This window comes from Rattus rattus, chromosome X (assembly GCF_011064425.1).
Source record: "Rattus rattus isolate New Zealand chromosome X, Rrattus_CSIRO_v1, whole genome shotgun sequence".
Classification (NCBI taxonomy): domain Eukaryota; kingdom Metazoa; phylum Chordata; class Mammalia; order Rodentia; family Muridae; genus Rattus; species Rattus rattus.
The window spans coordinates 86,418,612-86,441,733 of record NC_046172.1 but is presented as its reverse complement, the minus strand read 5'-3'; the positions used below and the strand labels follow the sequence as shown (position 1 = coordinate 86,441,733).

The following is a 23,122-nucleotide window of genomic DNA, read 5'->3' as shown; positions in this document are numbered from 1 at the left end:
ATCTCTTTTCAAAGATACATTTCCTAAAGTCCTTATCCCCTCCTAATATAGTATGTCTCAAAATTCTGGTCACCCTCCTTTACACACAGGCTCAGGCTTCCTCTTTTAAGAAGTGGTCTTCAGCTTTTCCAATGTTGTGTGCAACTTACAACAGTAAGTCACTTTGCGGTGAGTCATTAAAGCACCACTCCACTCCAACTTCCCTCTGAGAATGCTTCCTTCCACACTGAATGAAAACTGACGTGGCCGTGAATGTATCTTAGATACAGTTACAGTGATATGGCAATTGGGATAGTCAATTTGTGATATAGTTATCTTTGGGCAATATGAATTTGTGCATTCTTGCATGCTTCTTTGTATAATTAAATGATTTCTGGATGCCCTAGTGTAAGCATTATTTCCATAAATACCCTTAACACCTGGTGCTCCAATTTCACTCTGTATTACATAACACTAAGGTGCAGGTGTGTTACCCAGATAATAAAAATGTTACTTTTATGGGTTTTGTGGGGTGGAAGAGATTTTCAGCTTTTAAAACTAAATATAGAGTGTGCTGTGTGTTGAGTTATAGTCTTATAATGAGTAAAACTTTTATGGTATAAAAATTATACATTAACAAAGCTGTTAAAGCAGGCTATTGTTTCTTCTTTCAAATTGTATTTTGTGCATAATGTAAAATAAGACAAGAATATGTATCTGGGTATCTATGGGACTCACACCAAAAATACTACTTAAAAGTCAACTGAATGAATCCCCCTTTGTGATTTTTAAATTAGACAAACAGACATAAACACTCCCTTTGTTCAACATTTTAGTGGGGGGAATCTGATTAAATTTTTTTAGCAAACCTATAATAGCAAACCTAAATATAAAATCCCATTCGATTTTGGAGGCGATCATTGGAGAGATGACTCAGTGGTTAAGAGTTCTTCTTGCTGTTATATAAGACCAGGGTTCAATTTCCAGTGCTCACATGTTAGTTCATAATCATCTATAACTCCAATTCTAGGAAATCTGAAATCATTTTCTTACCTCCGGGGGCACCAGTCACAGATGTGGTGCATAGATACACACGCAGGCAAAGCACTTTTATCCATAAAACAAAAATGATATATTTTATATGTAAATTTAGCAATTCTGTTGAATATAACATTCAATATGTAAAAAACCAGGTCTTTATGTAATGGCTATAATTTAAACATGTATCATTTATATTCCCATGAAAATGCAAAGTACTTAGAAATAAAATTTATGTAAAAGTTCAAAATTCCAAGGATAGCCATACTTTTGAACACCAAGGTATGAAAACTTGTCCTATCAGATACGACTTACAAAATCATAGCAATAAGGCAATTGCAAGGAGAACTGAATAGAGAGATCAAGAATAAGGTAACATGTGATGGACATTTGATACATAGCATAATTAACGCTTCATAGCAGTAAAGAAAGCAAACATTTCAGAAATGATCTTGGGGTATTAGTTTTACACATAGGAAAATAAAACATTAAAATTCTTCTTTACACAATACATAACAATTCAACAATAGCAATTTATACACTCTAATAAAAAACACTTAAGAAATTATGCCCATCCTAGAAGGTATAGGCTGTCAAATTAAAAACAAAATGCCAGATTAGGATACCTCCCCTCAAACTATTGCTCCAAAGACCCCCAAAGCAATACAGGCTACTGCCATTGATCTTGATTGCCCACCATAGCTTAGTGGGAAGACTGTTGCTGAAGACATCGCACACTTTTGTCACAGGACATGAAAACATCTAGGGGGTATTGGCCTAGGAAAGCTCTCTCCTTACTGGCTAGCTTTCACAGTACCAGAGTGTGTGATGCAGGCTGCTGGGGACAAGGGATGCAGATGCTGATGCTGTTAACAGTCTTACCTGGCTGTGAAAGGCCAGACAATGCTCACAGGTCCAATAGTAACAAAATGTTCCATAACTAACTACTTTCTGATTGAGTTTAAGGCCTGTTTTCCCTCCCTCATCCTGTCAGGAGGAAACACATGCTGTACTGTAAATCTGCCCTCAAGGACCCATGGCTGGGGAGCTCAGAGGCTACTATTTATTTTGCTAAATGGAGATAGCATCAAACTGTTCTCTAAATTTGTATCTCTATGTCCATAGGAATACTGCAGCTCTCAGACCTGGGTAGTGGATGGCAGTTAACACAGAAACTTACAGCTGATCCAAGTGCAGAGAGTAAGAGGCCTGTGGAGTGCTCAGCCACAAATGGGACACTGTGATTTCGTTTTCCCTTGAGGCTAAGGAACTGTTGGGATGGGGAGATTGTAAGAGCAAGAAGTCAGAGAGGATGGGGTAGCCGCGAGTCTATGGAGCACTCAAATTGGACGGGTCCTCTATAAAAGAAGCAAAAGAGAGTGTAAGCTTGGGTGATGGAGATAGATCTGGGAGGAGTTAAGGGAGGAATAGAGGGTGAATCTGAATCAGTTATGAGGTTCTTAAAGAATTAATACAAACATTAATTTTAAAACCCATTGAGAGTACTCAGCTGATAAGGATGACCACTGTAATGCCAGAGGACCAGAGTTAAATCCCTAAGTCCAATGTGGTGGAATGAGAGAACTTAAAATCTCAAGTTGTCCTCTGAGCTCTATACAAGAATTGTGGCATATGTAACAATAAAAAGAATCCAGATAGATCTAAAACACAATTGTAACAGGCAAAATCATAACATTTTAGAGAGAGAGAGAGAGAGAGAGAGAGAGAGAGAGAGAGAGAGAGAAGAAAGAATCAAACATAAGAATCTCTATTTATCAGAAAACACTAGTAAGATACAAAGATGGGGTTGGGAAGATGGCCAAGTATGTAAAGTGCTGTACAGGCATGAGGACCTGACTCTGGAACTCCATTGCCAGTGTAAAAGCCCAGCATGCCAGGGTTTCTGCAACCAGAGCCTAGTACTGAGAGAGAGTTGGATCTCTGGCTTGAGGCTGGCTAAATCATCCACTCCAGCCAAAATAAGCTTCAGGTCAATGATCAAGACTTGTCTCAAAAAATAAACTGGATTTGACATTGACCTCTGGTCTCTTCCACATACCTGGGCACTCAGACTTACACCCATGCATTTATCACTCACATTAAAACAACATGAAATGTAAACTACAACTACAATTCATAAATGAACTCAAAAATGTATAAGCAAGGGGAAAGAAGTCATTATGAATATAGATTTTAAAAATCTACAAACTAGAGTAGGCACTTATCAAAAGTTAAAATGAAAGTATTAACAGTTGAACTAAATGGTGCTAAATTTAATAAGCTGAAAAGTTTGCATGGAGGATGTGAGCTCTTCTGCAAGATCCTTGGAGCAGACAGTTATGTGAAGATTGGCCATGAAAGGCATTTGTGAATCTCAGGATCCAGGAATTCCACTCCCGGGTGTCGACTTTCAACAAAATGTGGCATATATGTGGCACTCCATTAATCTTCTCTCATCAGTACTCAGTTGACAGTAGAAGAACAAATGGGTCTATACAATGTAACTGAATTGCCACATGTGTGACTCTAGAAGAAAATGCTGGGGAGAAGCAGCTAAACACACACACACACACACACACACACACACACACACACACACACACAGCTGCACTTCTTTCCCAAAAATTAAAAATAAGACAAAGAATCAGAATAAAAATAATTGAATAGTTTGATAGTTCTGCACCTATGGTTACAAAAATAATCTGAAGCAAAGGGGAATATTGACTCAAAGTTCAGGTTGCATGTAGTGAAGGAGAGAAATGAGACATGATTAAAGAGGAACTTTAAGATACTGCAAACAACTGTCGTATTTTTTTAAAACCAGGAAGTCAGAAATTAGATAGTAACTTCTTAGAATTATTCTGTAATTTACACATTTATGCTCTGTGTACTCTAGTGTGTATGCTCACCTTCCTACTTCTGAAAGCTCCACCTTTTAAAAAAGAATAAGGCATATGTTTCTTATTCTGTCTGTCCTTCCAGCCACTGAAGCTCTCCTTAGCACAAATGTCATGCTCATCAGTCTGGAATCATCCTGCAGGGAAACTGGTCGAGTGAAATTTCTGAGTTAGCTGAACTATGGTCTAGATAGACTGCGCTGCTATGCAGGGTTCAGCTCTAAAAGCTTCCTTGCTCTGGGAATGTAACTCAGTTTCCTAGAGTACTTGGTTAAGGTGGAAGAAGTCCTGTTTTTGGCCCAAATATTGCATAAAGTAGGTGTGGAGATCACCCCTATAATCCCAGGAAGCAAGATCAGAAGCCCAAAGTCATCCTCGACTACATAGCTTAATTAAGGCCAGTTTGGCTACATGAGACCTTGTTTCACATTTAATTAATTAATTAAAAAATAGAAAGGCTTTCTGAGCTAACAGCGCTCCCGCAAACATGGTGAACGTTCCTAAGACCCGCCGGACATTCTGCAAGAAATGGGAAACACTAACCTACAAGGTGACGGCACAAGAAGGGCAAGGATTTTTGTATGCCCAGAAAGCAATTGCCATGACAGGAAACAGAGGGCTGGCGGGGTAAAGACAGCCCATTTTCCACAAAAAGGCTAAAACCACAAAGGAGATTGTGCTGAGACCAACTGCAGATCTAAGAGGATGCTGGCTATTAAGAGATGCGAGTACTTTGAACTGGGAGGTGACAAGAAGGGAAAGGGCCAAGTGATCCAGTTCTAAGCCGACTTTATTATGAAGGCAATAAAATCTTGACCTTTCAAAAAAATAAATAAATAAATAAGAATTAAAAAAATAGAAACTTCCTTAAAACCTATGCTCCACTCTCTACTTCTCTATTTATGTTTCTCAGCCTAATTACGTATCTCTTCAAAAACTTCAATAAATGTCTTATCAAGGAAAGCAGTGCTATATGAAATCACATTGTGAAGATTATCAGAGAGACTATTTTGACATAAGAAGACTGATATTTCCTGAAGGGGTGAAAAACCTCAGCAGGGAAAACCCCTGTGGTTGTCATAGGCAGGGCTTGTCCACCTAAGCTGATAAAAGTTCCGTCTACAGGAGGAAGGCAGAGTACACTTATTCATTTTTGGAAGCTTTCTGAGTAGGTGTGCATTTGAGTGTCATAAAGACATATATCTTGAGCTAGACAGAAGTTTCTATCCTGAAGGATCCCATCAGAGAAACCAGATTGCTCCTAAGAGGCTCCAGACCTCCATTTGACAATGGGAAACTGGCTGGTTAACCACTGGCTCTCACTGTCGCTTCTGGTAAGTGGCGTTTCATTTCCTACTAATTAGGGATGTTAGCTGAGTTAAGAAGACATTGTGTTTGTAAATATTTGTGAAGTTATTCGAAAGAGAAAGTGTCTGTAGCGGTTATTGGCCTTATTAGAACCAGTTAACATGTAGAAAAAGCCAACTCTGGGCCAGATGAGAGAACAAAGCCAAATGATTTGAAGTTGAATTTGCCAAATGAGGAGAACTTGCAGTTGAAATCTGTTTTCATTTTTTCCTCTTTTCTCTTCGGTCTTATTTCTCAAATTGGTGTCATGGAGCCTTCATTTCTGTCTTCCCTCCAAGGCTGCCATCAAGACTGCATAAAATAATTGACTGCTTGATATGAAAGAGCTCTTTGAGGCCAGCTTGACCCAGCGATGTGCAGTAGAAAGAGACTGCGCGTCACTTGTAGGGTTTCTAAACTATCTCATACTTGTGCTGAAGAGGATAAGAGGAAACAGACGTAATTCATGGACATTCTTTCCACATGTAATTGACATATCAAATATCAATATACTTTTTATTGATTATTTCTAAGTCTTTGGAAGACTGTGTATTTTAGATGCCCAGCACATCAGAAGTAGCCAGATGTAGCGTGTTTTATAACTGCATGCTGGTACAGCTAGCTACTGCATTACACAGAGCAGATATAAAGCAATCTCCTGAGTTTTATGAAGGAAATCAATCCAGATGGCACACAGCGAATTGGCAAACTATGACTCAAACCCAGCTCATTGGTATCCAGGTGAGAACTTGTTCACCATTCTGCTTACATGGAATCCCTTTCTACACACACACACACACACACACACACACACACACACACACACACACACACACACACACCCCACCACCACCACCACCACCACCACCACTACCACCACCACAACCACCCTAAACAAGACAACCACCACCACCACCACCAACCCCTTTTCTTAACCATTCTTCCTACATTTTTAAGTCACACCTAAGTGTGAGGCTCCCATGTCCTTCCTCAGTCTCCTAGAATTTTATTTCTCTCCTGGGGCTCTTGCCTTGTTTGAGGAAATTAGCACTCATTCTATAAGATGTTTTATATAGCCAACTATCATTCTGGAGAATTTCTTTCTTTCTTTCTTTCTTTCTTTCTTTCTTTCTTTCTTTCTTTCTTTCTCTTCCTTCCTTCCTTTCCTTCCCCATCTCTTTCCTTCTTTCTTTCTATCACTTTTCTTGAGTCCTGTAAGAGTTTTCAGGTGCTACAGGTAAAAAGCAAGCAGTGCCCTTGGGGGGATTTTTTGTTTAATATTTAATGAAAAGCCAAGAGCTTAGTTTAATCAGGCTATCCCCTGATTTATATTTTTAATACTCGGTGCCCCGTGTTTAGTTCCCTCTGCACTATAACAAAGATCAGGAGACGGGAAACCGAGCTCATACTTTCAGTTTTGCTGCTGGATGACCTTGACCAAATATTTATTCTGTCCAGACTTCAGGCCCCACAAGGTGTGGGTGGTGATAGATCAGCTGGTGGAGGAATGGGCAATTCATTAAGTGAAGTGATTAGCTTCAGATCAATGCTGTTTGTTGCTCTACAAGCCACTGCATCCCCATCTCTGCATTCGTTTTTGGCTGGAGAAATTCATCACTTGCAGGGATGAATCGTATTTAACTCTCTGGCTTCTAGTTTCCACGCTTTCTTCTGCAGCCCTGCTGGTGGGCTCAACTTCTTGCTATTTCTGGCATGTACTCCTATGTATTATTTTTAAATAATGAATAAATTACTCAAAAATATTTTTACTCTTCTTTCTTCCCAGGTCTTGCACTTTACCTTCTTTTCCATCCACAGTGGCTCCTCGGTGTTGCTGTATTTCACTTACCTTGCCTACAGGGGGTCTATGCAGAGTTTTGTGTTCCTGAGTCCACTCCACATCCAGGAATATTCTGATTCCCCCACATGAGCCTTTCTGCTCACCGAATCCATTCCCCTCCCATTCTATTTGTTAGAAAAATTCACATAAGAATATATGATATACATGTATATCATTCCCCTCTCTTCCCTCCAACTCCACCCATATACCTCCCACTCCAAATATCTGGGCCTTTCAATTTCCCTTTTTCACTGTCTCTAAAATATATCAACTCTGAAAAAGGATTCTGGGCAAAGGAGGCAGAAAGGAGTTGATTGAATATGGTGCCTATTTTCCAAGCTACTTGAGACACTGAGCTGGAAGGATAACCTAAGTTTAGGAGTTCAAGGCTAGCTTGGGCAAAATCAGCTGAAATGAGGCCCCATCTCTCTCACACACAAAAGAACAAAGGGAAAGGAGGGAGAGAGGGAGAGAGGGAAGAGAGAGAGAGAGAGAGAGAGAGAGAGAGAGAGAGAGAGAGAGAGAGAGCGAGCGAGCAAAAGCTATTTTGGCAATAATGGAACTTCAGCTCTAACATTAGCATTTATTAAGCTCCTACTATACACAAAGCACGCTATTACTCAGTTCACATGCATTAGTTCTTGCAAGCTCTACGTCTGCTATGAGGTAGATATCTCAATTTACATGTGAAAGAACTGATCCAATAAATTTAAATGTCTAAGGTTACAGAGCTACTAAGTGATGGCACTAGAATTTGAGCCTCAGGTATTTGACTCCAATGTTAAGCTTAAAACTACTTTAGACATGGACAAGCCCATGGCTCCAGCTGCATATGTAGCAGAGGATGGGCCTTGTTGGGCACCAATGGGAGGAGAGACCCTTGGTCCTGTGAAGGCTGCAGACTCCAGTGTAGGGAAATGCCAGGGCAGGGAGGTGCGATGGGGTGGGTGGTTGGGTAAGGGAGCACCCTCATAGAAGAAGGCGGAGCGGGGATGGATAGGGGGTTTACGGACGGGAAAGGGGATAACAATGAAACGTAAATTAAAAAATCCAATAAAAATGTTAAAACCCCACTTCACTCTATTGCTATGGGTCTATGAGTGATGTGTATCTAGGTAATATGAGTGGGTCATGTCACAGGCTAAGGCCTTTACCTGTGGATGAATTATTCTTAGGGATTTGTGGTAAGGGACATATCAAAAGGCGTATCCCTGGGCTACAGAGATGTGCTCAGTTGTAGACAAGCACCTCCGAACTTGAGATAGTGCTCAGTTGTTTCATCTCCATGGCAACATGTAGTGGGTTCCAAGTTGTCCTCTTAGCCAATGTGAAGAGGTTTAGACAGACACACAGAGACTCCACAGCTCAAGCAAGTGCAAAACAGGTTAATTTGCAAAAGGAAAAAAGAAAAGCCTCACAACCTCTAAGCAGCAAAATATATGTCAGGGTGTAATTAAATAGGCAGGCCCATCTGGAGACAGTTCCGCCGTTTTGTTTTTGTTTTTCCAGTGGGCATTGTTTTAAAGATGCGAAGTTTATTCTTGGTTTCTTCAGAAGCTCACATGTTTACTTAGTGCCATCTTTTAGTGCTATCTTAGTGCAGTCGTTTGAAAGCTCCAGTCTGTCCAGAAACTGGCAAATGTTTCTAAAGAAAGCCAGCGGTGTGCATTTTAGGCTTTTGAAAGCTATTTGGTCTCGGTTCTACTCGGCTTCACCATAGCAAGATGAAAACCATCCCTAAACAATATGGACTAGAGCAGACATCCCGCCCCCACTTTACATAGAGTCAATGACATTTGAGTGCCATATCATTTTTATGTCACCGTGCATTATTCTCTTGATGCTTGCAATCAGTTAAAGGGAAACCAAAATGCAGACACGAAGTTGTCAGGTCCTGTAAATCTACTGATGACTCAGATGTCATCCATGGGCTGTAACTTGCTGGTCCTGCTCACCGGCATCTAATGCATGTCTCAGATTGTTCACTCTGAAAACAGGTTAGATACGGGCAGGATTACAGTCATTTAAAATGAAAATGGATGAACACCAAGCGCTCCAGATGCCCTATCATTTCCTATCTCTTTCATATACCAATTCCTCCCAAATTCTGTGCTTCTTCTTTCTAGGTTTCTTGGTTGGGGCTGAACATTTTCCTGTTTGTGTACGCCTTCCTGAATTATGAGAAGTCTGACAAGTACTATTACACGAGAGAAATTCTCGGAGTGAGTATTTTGCCGTGATGTGGAAAATTTCTATGTTTCTCTTTTCTTTTCTTAAGCTGTAGTCTAAAATATGGCCTTTGATGGCCTAGCTCTTGTAATCCTCATGCCTCTGCCTCCCCAACAGCTGAGATTATAGGCACGTGCCACCAGGCCTGGCTACTGTTTCCTTTTGATGTTGATGTTGTTTGTTAAAATCTTCCATTTCTGCTCCTCCCTGACCCAGTGTTTTAATTTCTTCTGGGGCTAGTTTTACCAGGGGGGAAATACAGGATGCTCATTGAAATTTGAATTTCAGATAAACAATGTATCATACGTATTTGATAGATATATACTCCAACTATATATGTAAGTATACAAAAATATTCATGTTCAGTTTATGTAAAGTTTTTTTTTATTTTCTTTTGTTTTGTTTTTGAGGTGGGGTCTCATCTGCCTCTTGGCCTCCAGAAAGCTGGGATTAAAGGTGTGTAACACCATGCCTGGCTTCACATGAAGTTCTAATTTAAGTGAACAGGCAGTCCTTTATTGGCTACCTCTGACAGTGGGTACGCTCCTCAACAAGGAAGACACGAGCTAAGGGAAACTGGTAGGTAGGGATTCACAGCTGGTTTTCTGAAGCTCAGGTTACCCTCCAGGGTGCCAGATGGCTAACTAGACAGCTCCTGCCTCTGCTTCCACTTTGGCTGGAGCAGCCGTCCCCTGACAAATGGCCTCCTGTTCATGATTTCAAGGAAGAGTTCGCTGATATAAATGCTGGAGCGTTTGCCTGGTATGCTCAAGTTCTGGGTTCAGTTCCCAGCACTGCAAAATAACATTTGGAAAATGGTAAGGAGTCAATAAAAACAAAAAAGAAAATAGAGAATGAAGAAGGAAATCTTGACTTGGGCTTGGGAGGAGGGTTGGCAGGTAAAGGCAATTGCCACTAAGCCTGATTATCTGAGTTTAATACCTGGGACTCACATGTAGAAGATCTGATTCCACACACACACACACACACACACACACACACACACACACTCTCTCTCTCTCTCTCTCTCTCTCTCACACACACACACACACACACACACACACAAGCACACTCTGTCTCTCTCTCTCTCACACACACACACACACACACACACACAAGCACCTCCTCCACACACACACACACACATACACACACAGCACACACACATCACACACACACCCACTCACACACACACACACACACACACACACACAGACACACACACACCACCCTTTTCTTGCATCATGAAATTCTTGGATCAATCCTTTCACCTGTAAAAACAAGGTATCCACCTCAGAGCCATTTTGTGGGGTTTGTAAGAACTAATGCAGGGAAGTAATACAATGTTTGTGAACTGTATGGAGCTTGTTAATGCAAACCATAGAGTTGACGTCCATTACACCAACTAACTCGCTTTTTTTTTGTTGTTACTGTTGTTTGTTAAAACCTTCCACTTCCTTTGCAAGTGGCTATTAACCAACACGGCTTCTGGGTTAGGGATTGGGGCACAGGTCTACTTCTTTCAGTACTTGGACCCCATCTGATGCAGACCCATTCAGGCAACTAAATGTCATTAAAAATTAAAAGAAAACTTAGAAAGCACAGCTATAGTTTAATGCCTTCCTGTGAAATGGAGGGATACTTTGGGTGGAAGGGAGGAACTCAAGGCCTACAGAAAAGTTGGACTAGTTCAGGGTAAGGACAGAAAGGAGAGGGCTGGAAAGGTGGTAAATCAAGTACAGAAAAGGGGGGCAGAGTTAGCTGACCACACATGTGTGGCGGTGGCTGGGAGGAAACCCAGAAGTGAGGCAGTCTCTTTCCAGAGTGGTTCACCTACCTGGGCACAACCTACTTAGGACAGCTTGCTTTCTACTTCTCTCTGTCATGGAGTAAGAAGTAGGGGATTGGTTAGTACACTTTCATCTTGACAGAGCTTCATTTCCGTTGCTTTCCACAAAGACTCACACTGTGTTCATATTTAAAGGCAGCTCTCCTTTTAAAACAATCTTTTTCTTGTTATAATCAAAGGACACATGCTGAGATCACGATGAATTTGAATGTTCTGGTTACTGGTTATTTCACCCTGCTGTTTCCTACGTGAAAAGTTCATTCTCCATCCCCCCTTAGAAACTAAAGTTCCAAAGGAAGTGTTAATTTGTCTTAAAATAGCCTTGTAATAAGAGAGTGATGCAATAAATATGACTAGTTATTAAGAACATTCTTCATGACCAAAAAGTCAGCTGCAGAGAAATGAATCATACTGATATCCTGTGGCTGTTTTGATTCCTAAAGTCCTATTTAAAAATGAATTATAGACATGGAGTCACACAGGAATCTCAGAAAAACACTAGAGAGAGAGAGAGAGAGAGAGAGAGAGAGAGAGAGAGAGAGAGAGAGAGAGAAAATTAAAATAAGATAATTTCTTTTAAAAAAAAAAAAGCTCTGACAGGACATAATGAGACAAGGAACATCCAAAGACGCCATGAATTCTGTTGGCCCATACTGCTGGGCACACAGCCTATTACTCTTAGGATAGTTTGTTTCCCTAATGAGACTCTGGGAGGAAACAATTTTTATTTGCAAGTGGTTAGCAATTGGAGTTAACCGGGATTAGGGATGGCGATGTGTCCACTTCTCCTTTCAGCTCTAGGGCCCCATCTGGTACAGTCTCTGTGTGTTCAGATGCAATGATCCTGCTGCTTCAGAGGGCCTTGTTTCCTTGGTGTCCCTCTCCTCCCTTTTCCCCCTCTCCCTCCCCCTTGCCCTCTCTCCTCCTCTACCACTGGGTTTCTAAGCTCTAAGTGGAGGGATTAGATGAAGACATCCTGTTTACAGCTGAATGTTCCACTCTCCATTTCTTGTTCCTTAATAATATTATAATATATATTATAAACATAATGTAATAATATAGATATAATATTTATTTAGAAGCCTGTTTATTTTCTAATGAGAAACAGAAAGGGATGGGTCTAGAAGGGAAGGAAGGTGGGGAGGAACTGGGAGGAGTAGGGGAAGGGGAACCATAATCAAGATATATTAAGTGAGGAACAAACCTATTTTCAATAAGAGGGGACCATGAATTACAATGATGTTGTTTGCAGTGAGTATCAAGCATTGTAAACAAAGCATGTCAGTAACATGCGAAAACCCATTCTACCCACTCCTCAGAGATCAGCACTATTAATAGATTGCTACATATGTAAACAGCCACACTGATGTGTTCACAGATGCATCAGGCACACATTTTGTTTTTGTTCCAAAGGTAGGTAATGTTTACTTACATCTGAATCTTACTTTAATAAAAGTTGGTCTTTTTTGTGTGTCTGCAAATACAGTAGGGCTTACTTCTTGGCTTTTGAATTCAGTCCAAAAGGGGATCACATTCCAGATAGTGGATGGAATATCACTTTCTACATCCTGTGTGTCTTAGGTGTCCTTTTAGGTGACTGGAATTAAGACATCTCATTCTAGTTCACAATCGCAAGCATCTCTTCCCAGTACTGCATTCAAGGACATCAGGCTGGTACCTTCCAATCCAGCACGTTCACATGATCCAAATCGGCAGATGTTGGAACTGTGGAGGCTCCAGTTAACATGTCTAAAAGGTCTATGAACTGTTAGCCCAGAAAGACACAAACAAAATATAGTGTATCCACAACAGAACATCTTTCTTCCTTCAACCATAAAGAAGAAACAGAATTGGGTTATTTGCAGAAAAATGGATGCACTGAAGATAATTATATTAAGAGAATCATATCAGCCGCAGAAAGGCAAACACGGTTTTCTGTCATTGGTGGGTCTCAAGTTTTAAGTGGGTAAATAATGCCACACATGTGTATATGACATGTAAGAAGAAGTAAAACTGTGTACTTGTCTGGTATAAGGCAAAGAAGATTTAGAAGGCAGGGAGACAAAGGAGATTAAGAAGGGTGTGGGGGTTGGGGATTTAGCTCAGTGGTAGAGCGCTTGCCTAGCAAGTGCAAGGCCCTGGGATCGGTCCCCAGCTCCGGAAAAAAGAAAAGAAAAAAAAAAGAAGAAGGGTGTGGGTGGGAAGCTGATGAACATACAATATACTTGTACAAAAGAAAACTAAAAAATAAACTTAAGTTTTAAAAACTGGCTTTTAGATATCGATACCACTGCTTCTCATATTTGAAGAATATCAGACCCTTCTATTGATGGACCATAACATATGGTATTTTTAAAAATCATGCTCATCTTAGGAGAATACAGAGAACCATTCAATTAAGTATGAATCATAGAAAAAAGGAACAGAGGAAGGAATTTAAACTCATAGTAAATAAGGCCTTAGTGACTACAGGCTTTCAATAACTTGATACAGAGAAATTAATATACTTTGGGATCGTTCCCTATGTGGTCCCAGGAAGAATAAAAATGTGTTCGTTCTTGTTGTTTTCTTTTCTAAAAGAATTAATCCTGGATGGATTACTGCCACAGAATGTGGAGATGTGAAGTTCTAGTCATATAATTTCAATTCACTTGCCAATTTTAGCATCAAGAATCCTCTGTGACTCAAATAAGTCACACTGTTGGAGCCAATGTGGAAATGCAAGATCTTTGAGATGAGCAGAGAAAATTTCTTCTGCAATGGAACAGGCTGTCTCTACCCAAAACAGCCAGAGTGTGACTCAGCAGCAGGAGAAAGCAAGGGCCATGTGAAGCTTCCGAAAGGGGAAAGAAATAGGAAAGCTTCTTGTCCACTGCATTGTCTGCTGTTGAAAGCTGTTATGGATGGCAGCGACCTTGACCTGACTTGCTTTACTGAGGTCACATTGTCCTGAGTTTAGGGTGTATGGAAAAAATGGTTTTCATTTTTCTTTTCTTTTCCTTTTTCTTTTAAATAGTTGACAACATTTCTTCCTCCCTCCTTCCCTGACTTCCTTTTTCAAGTTACTATATAAAGTAATGGGTTCCATTATGGCATTGTCAAACACATATATCGATTTGACTTTGTTCTTATTCATCTTTTTCCTGCAATGCCTTCCCCAAATCTCCCCCATGCCCAACTTGCTGCTTTCCTAACTCTTTTGAAATGTCCCCTCTTCTGTTTTCAAGTCACATGCAATCTAGTCCTCTCATTTTTTTCTACTTCCACCTTACTTAAGTTCTCTTCCTCTCCTCCCATGGTCCTTTCTATTTCAATGGCCTGCATACTCACAGACATAGACAGAGACAGACACATACATACTACGACAAGGATCCTTTCTCTCTCTCTCTCATGTGTGTCCTGGGGATCAAACTCAGATCGTCAGGCTTAGCAGCAAGCACCACCAGTTGAGCCATCTCACTAGCCTCTGAGAAACATTCTTAGGGTTATGGCCTGTGCTATTAGTCTTTTACAGAAAGACTTGCATACATATTGAAGTAGTTGTTCTTCCTCTAGCACAATCATAGTTTGAGGCCGTATTATATTCAGGTCTCTAATCTGTTTGGAATTGATTTTTTTATAAAGTAATATGCACTTAGCTTCATCCCTCAACAGATGTATATCCAGCTGTCCTAGTGTCATTTGGAGAAGAGGCTGGATTTGTCTCAATGTGTGTCCCTGACACTGTTGTCAAAATTTAGGTGGGGATAAGTATATGGGTTTATTTCTGGATCCTCTATTCTATTCCCACAGACTATGTATATGTTTTTCAAAATTATTTACTTTGTGTTTGTGTGGTATACATGCATGTGAGTGTGTGTGTGTGTGTGTGTGTGTGTGTGTGTGTGTGTGTGTGTGTGTAAGTACTTACATGCAAAAGCCAGGGGATGTTAGGTCTTCTGTTCTATCATATCCACATTATTCCTTTGAGACAGGGTCTCTCACTGGAGCTAGGCAGGTGGCCAACAAGCCCCAGTGATGCTCCTGTCTCCACCCACATTCCCCAGGCATTATAGTTACGGGTGTGGCTCACATGTGTAGCTTTCTTCATGGGTTCTAGGGGTTTGAATCCAGGTCCTCATACTTATATAACAATGTTCTTACCTGCAGCACCACCTCCTCATCCCATTATATGTGCTTTGTGCTGTTCTGTATATGTTGTTATGTATAATTTGAGATCAGGTTTTGTGATACTTATAGCATTATTCTTTCTATCAATGGTTTCTTTGGCCATTCAGGGTCCTTTTATACTTCATATGAATTTCAGATTGTTCTTTTCTAGTTCTGTGAAGCATGTCATTGGAACCCTGTGGGGAATTGCATTGAATCTGTATGCTACTTTCATTTATTTAGTCATTTTAACAATATTGATTCTTCCCAGTCCATGAGCATGAGAGGTGTGCCTTAATAATTATTTAAAAGGACTAAGATATTGTGAATTCTCAACCATAGTTGTCTGTTTAGTTAGGTGTTCATAGGCACACATGTAAGATTCACCAATTAGCTGAATTGCAATTAAAAATAGCCTGGCTGCTCCCCCACACACATACTACTATAATATTGTCAAAATCCGTAGCTAGCATTCCGCAAAACATAAAGCAACTTAGAGACCAGTTATATGGCTTGAGAGGTTGGATTTAGCTGTCACGGAATTGAGCATATCATGAACCTAGACCTTTTACTCTTTTGCTTTATGGTCCCCGGTCATTCAAGGAAATCATCCCACAATTCTGCACGTAGAAATTACACTTTCTTGGGGACCTAGTATGCAATGGGCCCTGTGTCCCATGCCAAATACTGAACAAAGAAAGGCTCTCCCTTCTATCTCTAGCTATATTTAAGATGCTTCAAGGGTTCCATTTTAAATATGTCTTACACAACTGGTTACATTTTTATTTTCTATACAAGTATTACTTTATTATAATTTCAATATTAGAAAATATAGAAAAGAGAATAAAATAGTCATCATGCATAATTGTACCTTAATATAAGCTTTAGCTAAAAATATATAAAAGGGTATATGATCTCCAAGGCTATTTTATGAAGTGAAAACAATAAAATCATAATCAAATGCATGAAATAAAAATATGCTCTGCAATCTGGAGTATTTCAAAAACAGACTTAGGTCATATAATTGATCTACACAGATGCAGGCGTTTGTGAAATGTAGATTAAGTTCCCTTTTACAAAGACAAACATACTTCACCATCTTGGAGATGGAGTTCTTAAGTTAAAAATATATTTAGAAAGGTATATTAATTTTTTAGAAAATTTAGAGGTAAAAGAACCCTCTTCAGCTACATAAATTGTTATTTTCCCTTGTTATGATATAGATACCAGTATGTATATTTCTTTATTTTCTGGTTTTGGTCTGACTTTGTCATAGGCCAAACATTAATAGTAAGTGAACCTTCCAGCTGTTTGACTTTGATAACTTTTTATGCCTGGTTAAATATCCGACATGCTATCCATAGACTGCATTAAGGTTTATTTGTACCTTCAGTCTCCTGATAGTCAGTCCTCAGGTGTGGGCCTTATTTTAGAATATTTTAATGTAAGGTATTGGGCTCCAGTCTCCTAGTTTTGATTAAAGAAGCTGAGCTAGTATACTCTAAGTATCTGTTCAGTGAAAAAGAGTTGTTTTCCCATCAAATAGGAATAAATTCCTCTATATATTTTCATTGTATTTTGGTTATCAATGGTCATCAATAATGTTTTCCCTTCCCCTCTGTCACATTATATTTTTAATTATGCCAAATAGTCTAATTTATGTAAGCTTCCATTCCCCTATCCCTGCTAGGGAAGGGGAGTGAGTGTATGTGGATGTGTGTATATGTATGTATGATTCCATTACACCCCACCCCATTTTGGGAGTCTAGCCTTTAAAAAATATTTTTATAATAATTTTGACTACTTTGAAAGCAGAGAAAAACTCATTTATATATCCTGAAATCTGTGTGGAGGAAAAAAGGTATTTGGTCATTTTTTCAGCTATATTGTCTGTAAACATAATGGAAGTAAAAGTTTGGCCTAATTTTCAACCTGAAAAGTAGAAATCTAGTTAATTCCATTCAAAAGTGGTTTGAGTTTTAACTATTGTAATACGTTATTTTGAACAGATTTGAAATCTATTCTGTTCATGAATAAGAAGCAAAATTGGCTTGACCATGATTTTTTTTTTGGTATGTGGATTTAAAAGCAAATTTGCTTAACCCAGTTTCTTTATAGTTTGTTTTTTAAAATCTGTCTATAAGGATGAGGATTCTCACATAACATCAGATCTATGTATTTAAAACCAGGGTGGTCAGCACAAATTTGTATGTAGGATTTTTTTGTTAGCTTATGCTATAAGCATCATCATCATCATCTCTCTCTCTCTCTCTCTCTCTCTCTCTCTCTCTCTCTCTGTGTGTGTGTGTGTGTGTGTAATATATGCATATATAAGTACAGTGCTAAAGTGGTTACCAGCAGGTTTTGAGAGAGAATGGTGCATTGGGAAAGTGTCAGTTGCCACCTCATTCTTCCTGATTTATAGGTTTCTGACACTGTATTCCTTTCTCTCTCCTGTTTTTGACCCCCATTGGGTGTACCTTGTCTATGTACAGATATTTTGTAATATATTAAATTTTTTCTTTCAGTTTATAAAGATGGAAAGTGGAGATTGGAAAATTAAATATTTCCTGTAAATATAAAAAAAATGTTCTGCAAAATGTTGCATCCATAGACTGTCTTTGTTAATGTGGAATTACTGGATCTTGTTCTTGTTCACATTAGTAAATATATCACTCAACAATTGCAAACCACTCTTATGGGGATTTCTCAATTCATTTAAGTAAGTTCAGCACATTTTTCTCTGTTTGGAAACAGAGAGATTGGCCTGGTATGCCAGATATACCAGAGAGGAGACAGAGGGGTGCAGGAAGCTCTCCTAGGATCCATTGTCTTAGAAGAGTAGACTGGAGCAGTCCTCACCCGCTCGATACTGAGATAAAGTAGCAGTCTCTCTTTTCTCCTCTGTTCCAGACTGCCTTGGCCTTGGCCAGAGCATCTGCTTTGTGCCTGAATTTTAACAGCATGGTGATCCTGATTCCTGTGTGTCGAAATCTGCTCTCCTTCCTAAGGGGCACCTGCTCAGTGAGTTCTAGCTGTTTTATGTTCAACTTTCACGTTAAAGAAAGAGTACCTGAAGTTCAACACCAAATCCTTAGGAATGGAAGCCAGGGGTCTCCTCTGGCGGATGATGATGGTGGGGGTGTTGGTGTGATGTGGCTAAGGCATGTTGGTGTGAATGAGTGAATTTCCTAAGGCCAGCTGGGGATACCTGACCAGGATGACTTTGCATTTGTAGTTTTGCAACCACACGCTGAGAAAGCCATTGGATCACAACCTCACCTTCCATAAGCTGGTGGCATATATGATCTGCATATTCACAGGTAAGCTCGGCAACGCACGGAGCCAGGGACAGTACGTGATTCAGGGTCTAGTGTTATTGGATTGTGCATGCAAACATTGAAAAATATTTAATGATCACCTGGAACTACTTAAGAGACACTTTTTTAGATCCATATCATGGAGTATATATTCTGTTCCTTGGGGAACTGAATGGGTGGAAGATAAAAAGGTCTCGTGTCTTTCTGTGTAGTTGGGCACACTGCGGAGTCAGCATTCTGCTAGGCACTATAGGTTGAATCTTTTATTTCAGTGAGGTATGGTTTCTGGAATGTTCCTGACACCTCCCATCTTTCCTCTTAGCTATTCATATCATTGCACATCTATTTAACTTTGAACGCTACAGTAGAAGCCAACAGGCCATGGATGGATCTCTTGCCTCTGTTCTCTCCAGCCTATTCCATCCTGAGAAAGAAGATTCTTGGCTAAATCCTATCCAGTCTCCAAACATGGTGAGGCGATTTGATGACAAAGAATGGGCATCTGGTCACCATTAGGAAGATCATAGTATTCTTGGTGGATTTTTTTTTGTGTGTGTGCCAGGCTGACATTTTCTCCTTTCACAGACAGTGATGTATGCAGCATTTACCAGTATTGCTGGCCTTACTGGAGTGGTCGCCACTGTGGCTTTGGTTCTCATGGTAACTTCAGCTATGGAGTTTATCCGCAGGAATTATTTTGAGCTCTTCTGGTATACACATCACCTTTTCATCATCTATATCATCTGCTTAGGGATCCATGGCCTGGGGTAAGGTCTCCTGATCCCCTTTCTTGTATCCCAGCCCCTGATATTGCAGTAATTCATTATCATAAACTGTCCTACTTTCTACGTTTCAGGGGGATTGTCCGGGGTCAAACAGAAGAGAGCATGAGTGAAAGTCATCCCCGAAACTGTTCATACTCTTTCCGTGAGTGGGATAAGTATGAAAGGAGTTGCAGGCGTCCTCATTTTGTGGGGCAACCCCCTGAGGTAAGAATGCTATGGGAGAAGGACTAACACCTAATTAATGTTACCTGTTAAGTGTTGTCATTATTAGTTCCTCATTGGTTCCTTCCTATGAAAGATATTTACAGTCTTCCAAAATCATTTGCAACAGGCAATTACAGGGATGCTTGAAAGAAATAGGATTAATGGCTGCTACGTGTTGTGGGACCTTCTTATAGAAGTGAAATAATATTTGCTAAACCTCAGTGTTTCTGCCTGAGATAGGTGATTTCTGAAGTAATTCTTTCATATCCATTTTGGGACAAAAAGACTAGAATTTTGTAAGATGAAGTAAAGTCACAGTCAGCAATTAATGGCATTTGTATTCAGGTCTAGGTTTATTTTTTTAATGAAACCAGTGATGAAACCCTTGATCTCTGTATTGTTCCAAAGCTCAGCTTTGAAATCCCAGTCAAATGTCCATGGAGAAAAATCAAAGCATCCCTGAAGTAGGCTGTCTTTAATGTTATAGCGTGCTTGATAATTGCTGTTTCAGTTTTTATGAGGGCATGTAAAGTGCTTGTTACACAGGCATAAGAACACGAGATCAGAGTCTCAGCACTCATGTAAAAAGAGGGCAAAGCCACAGAGCCATAACTGAGCAGAGCTTTGGTGTTGAGTCTACCTGCAATTGCTAGGCACAGGGCCATGGAAGCCAAGTGGAGGTCAAGTGCAGTGTCAGACCTAGATAGATAAATGGCCAGATGGACAGATTGCTGGGATTAGAGTGGAATCTATCAACAGTGGGGACATAACTGAGTTGAAGTCACACTGTTCGATGTCATAGTCTTTATGGATCCCAGGTGAGGATTATTGCTTATCAGTGTATTTTCTTCATATAATGCTGGAGACACATTAAATTGGCCTGTTTTGAGATACACTTAAGTTCAGAAGTCACTTTGATTGGCCATGTAATATCCTAAAGCTGAGGATACCAGTTTTGTCACTCAAATGTACTTCTTTGTTCTTTCCACAAACATTTACAAAAAGATACTCTTAACACATCTACCATTTAAACATTAAGATAAATAATACATTTTAATCCAAGATAGTTAAAAAAAATCATTGGAAGTGAATTTATATAGTTCTACAACCTGAGGTGATCCCTCTATGTCATAGTGTCTGTCCCGAGTTGTCAAATATTCCTTTTTAAACACTTGTTTTAAAAGCATCTGTAATGTGGCATTTTAGTCATTTTTTCTTAGTCAATATTTTGACATACAGTTGTCATGAGTTGTATGCACACCCTCGTTATTTTTTTAATCTGTATTTTCTAGAAGTGAAATTCCATGGTTAAAAAGAGAGGGAAAGCTTTTGATTTTGTTGCGACGTGATGGCACACTGCCATCTAGGGAAGTGCTGTCAACACCCTTCAGCTACATATGTGAACATGTGGACTGCTCGGAATCTCGCTATAAACCTTAGCATCCAACCTGATGGACTACAGTGTTATTGTGTTTTGTAATCTGTTTACTTTTGGTGTTTTGTGGTGCTGAGATGGAAGTCAAGTTTTGTGTATTTCTACCTACCAGTAGCATCAGTCATTACACTATATATATATATATATATATATATATATATATTACTTAGTTAATATTTAATCATTTTAGCCTATTTTGAATTTTTCTTTTTTCATTTTAAATAATGGACTAGTTTTCTTAGATTTTTCAAAATTTTAAATTAGAATATAATTTAAAATATACACATATACCCTTATGCATTGTCTTTGCCATGGGCTTCCTGATATGACCTGTGAATTGCAGAGAATGATATCTTTCATTAATGAGATTAACAAAAGTACTGTTTTGTATGTTTCCATTCTAAACTTTGCTGAAATTAGTGACTTGATAGTGATACACAGTAGAGAATTTGATACATACACCCTAACTGAAGAAATGAGGTGCTACTTAGATAAGTCCTGAGAGATGGAAGGTTAATTACATTCTTTACCATGTCTTTGTGTAGTCTTGGAAGTGGATCCTCGCGCCGATTGCTTTTTATATCTTTGAAAGGATCCTTCGCTTTTATCGCTCCCAGCAGAAGGTCGTGATTACCAAGGTAACAGAATGTACAGTTTCCATTGCAGTGATAAAAGTTGTGTTCTACTTGAGTGCAGAACTAAATCGTCATGTTCACCCCAAAGGCATAAAAGGATTTTGGAGGAGGAAACATACTTAGTGTCTCCAGTGCTGGACAACATTGGAGAAAATAGGGCTTTGGCTGGAACAACAGGGGACTGGAGCCAGAGATCGTCCACAAATGTATTTTGTTTTGTGTACATGGTGATTATTTAAAGGGTGAACTGAGATTGAGGATACCACTCAGCGATGAGTGCTTTTCTTCTATGGTCAAGGCTCTGGAACTGTTCTTGTGAGCTAAACTAAAGAACTAGTTACCAATGTTTAAACAATCCAGATGGCAGTTTTCAGGGGACTGGGGAGATGGCAGTGGGTTAAGAGTACCCATATGGAGCACACCATTGTATGAGTCCAGCTCAGGCTCTGACACCGCCTCTGGCATCTGTGGCACTATTATGCACATGGTACATACACGACAAACAAGCTTTTTTACAGAAAAGAAGTAATTGTAAAAAAGAACACAATAGGATTTTTATTCAATTATAAAGTGTGAAATAAGTCATTGTGAAATGTAGATAGGGAACCTGAGCTTTGTTAAATGAAAATAAGCATTTTCCTGTTTTTATTAATATATGAATAAAATATAAATGTATATATAGAGTATGAAAGCAAGTATATATATATAATATATAATATATAATATATATGTATTTATATATATCACAGTGAAATTAATCATTTTGTATGATAACTAAAATATAAAAATATTAAAGCTCTCTTTTGTTTCTCTTGAAGTATCAGGAGCCCTGACAACACAGAATCTCATTTCCACACTGCAAACATTGTCTGCAGCTAAGTCGTAGGTTAGACTTCTAGAGAGGACTTGACCTCTTCCTAGAAGTCAGAAACACTCAAGCTTTACCCTTCTATTTAAATGTCTGTCGGTGTCATGTTTGGTGTTTGCCTCTAATGAATTATGTGTTTCTTTCACAGGTTGTCATGCACCCATCTAAAGTTTTGGAATTGCAGATGAGGAAGCGGGGCTTTAGCATGGAAGTAGGACAGTATATATTCGTAAATTGCCCCTCGATTTCCTTCCTGGAATGGCATCCCTTTACTCTGACCTCTGCTCCAGAGGAAGAATTTTTCTCCATTCATATTCGAGCAGCAGGGGACTGGACAGAAAAGCTCATAAGGACATTTGAAAAACAGCACTCACCAATGCCCAGGTAGGTCCTTGAGACCTTCAGAGACTCAAATCAGGATGTAGAGTAACCAAAAAGAGAAAACAGCTCCTTTCTGAAATGCAAGTCTGTTAAGAACATTTCTGAGACAATGTTTGAGCTCAAGGGTGGAGATGAGACTTTAAGCATCCATTGTCTTTTCTCATTT

General features: G+C 39.4%; 1 protein-coding gene across 1 annotated transcript in view; it reads left to right on the top strand.

The window, feature by feature from the left end:
- The first annotated feature begins 5,188 nt into the window (after window positions 1-5,188).
- Window positions 5,189-23,122, top strand: part of Nox1 (NADPH oxidase 1) — a 26,252-nt gene continuing 8,318 nt past the window's right edge. The window contains 9 exon segments of the mRNA XM_032889657.1: window positions 5,189-5,248; window positions 9,228-9,323; window positions 18,242-18,352; window positions 18,567-18,651; window positions 18,971-19,119; window positions 19,234-19,415; window positions 19,505-19,637; window positions 21,618-21,710; window positions 22,724-22,959. Coding sequence (XP_032745548.1) covers window positions 5,204-5,248; window positions 9,228-9,323; window positions 18,242-18,352; window positions 18,567-18,651; window positions 18,971-19,119; window positions 19,234-19,415; window positions 19,505-19,637; window positions 21,618-21,710; window positions 22,724-22,959 — 1,130 coding nt within the window. The 5' untranslated portion in view covers window positions 5,189-5,203.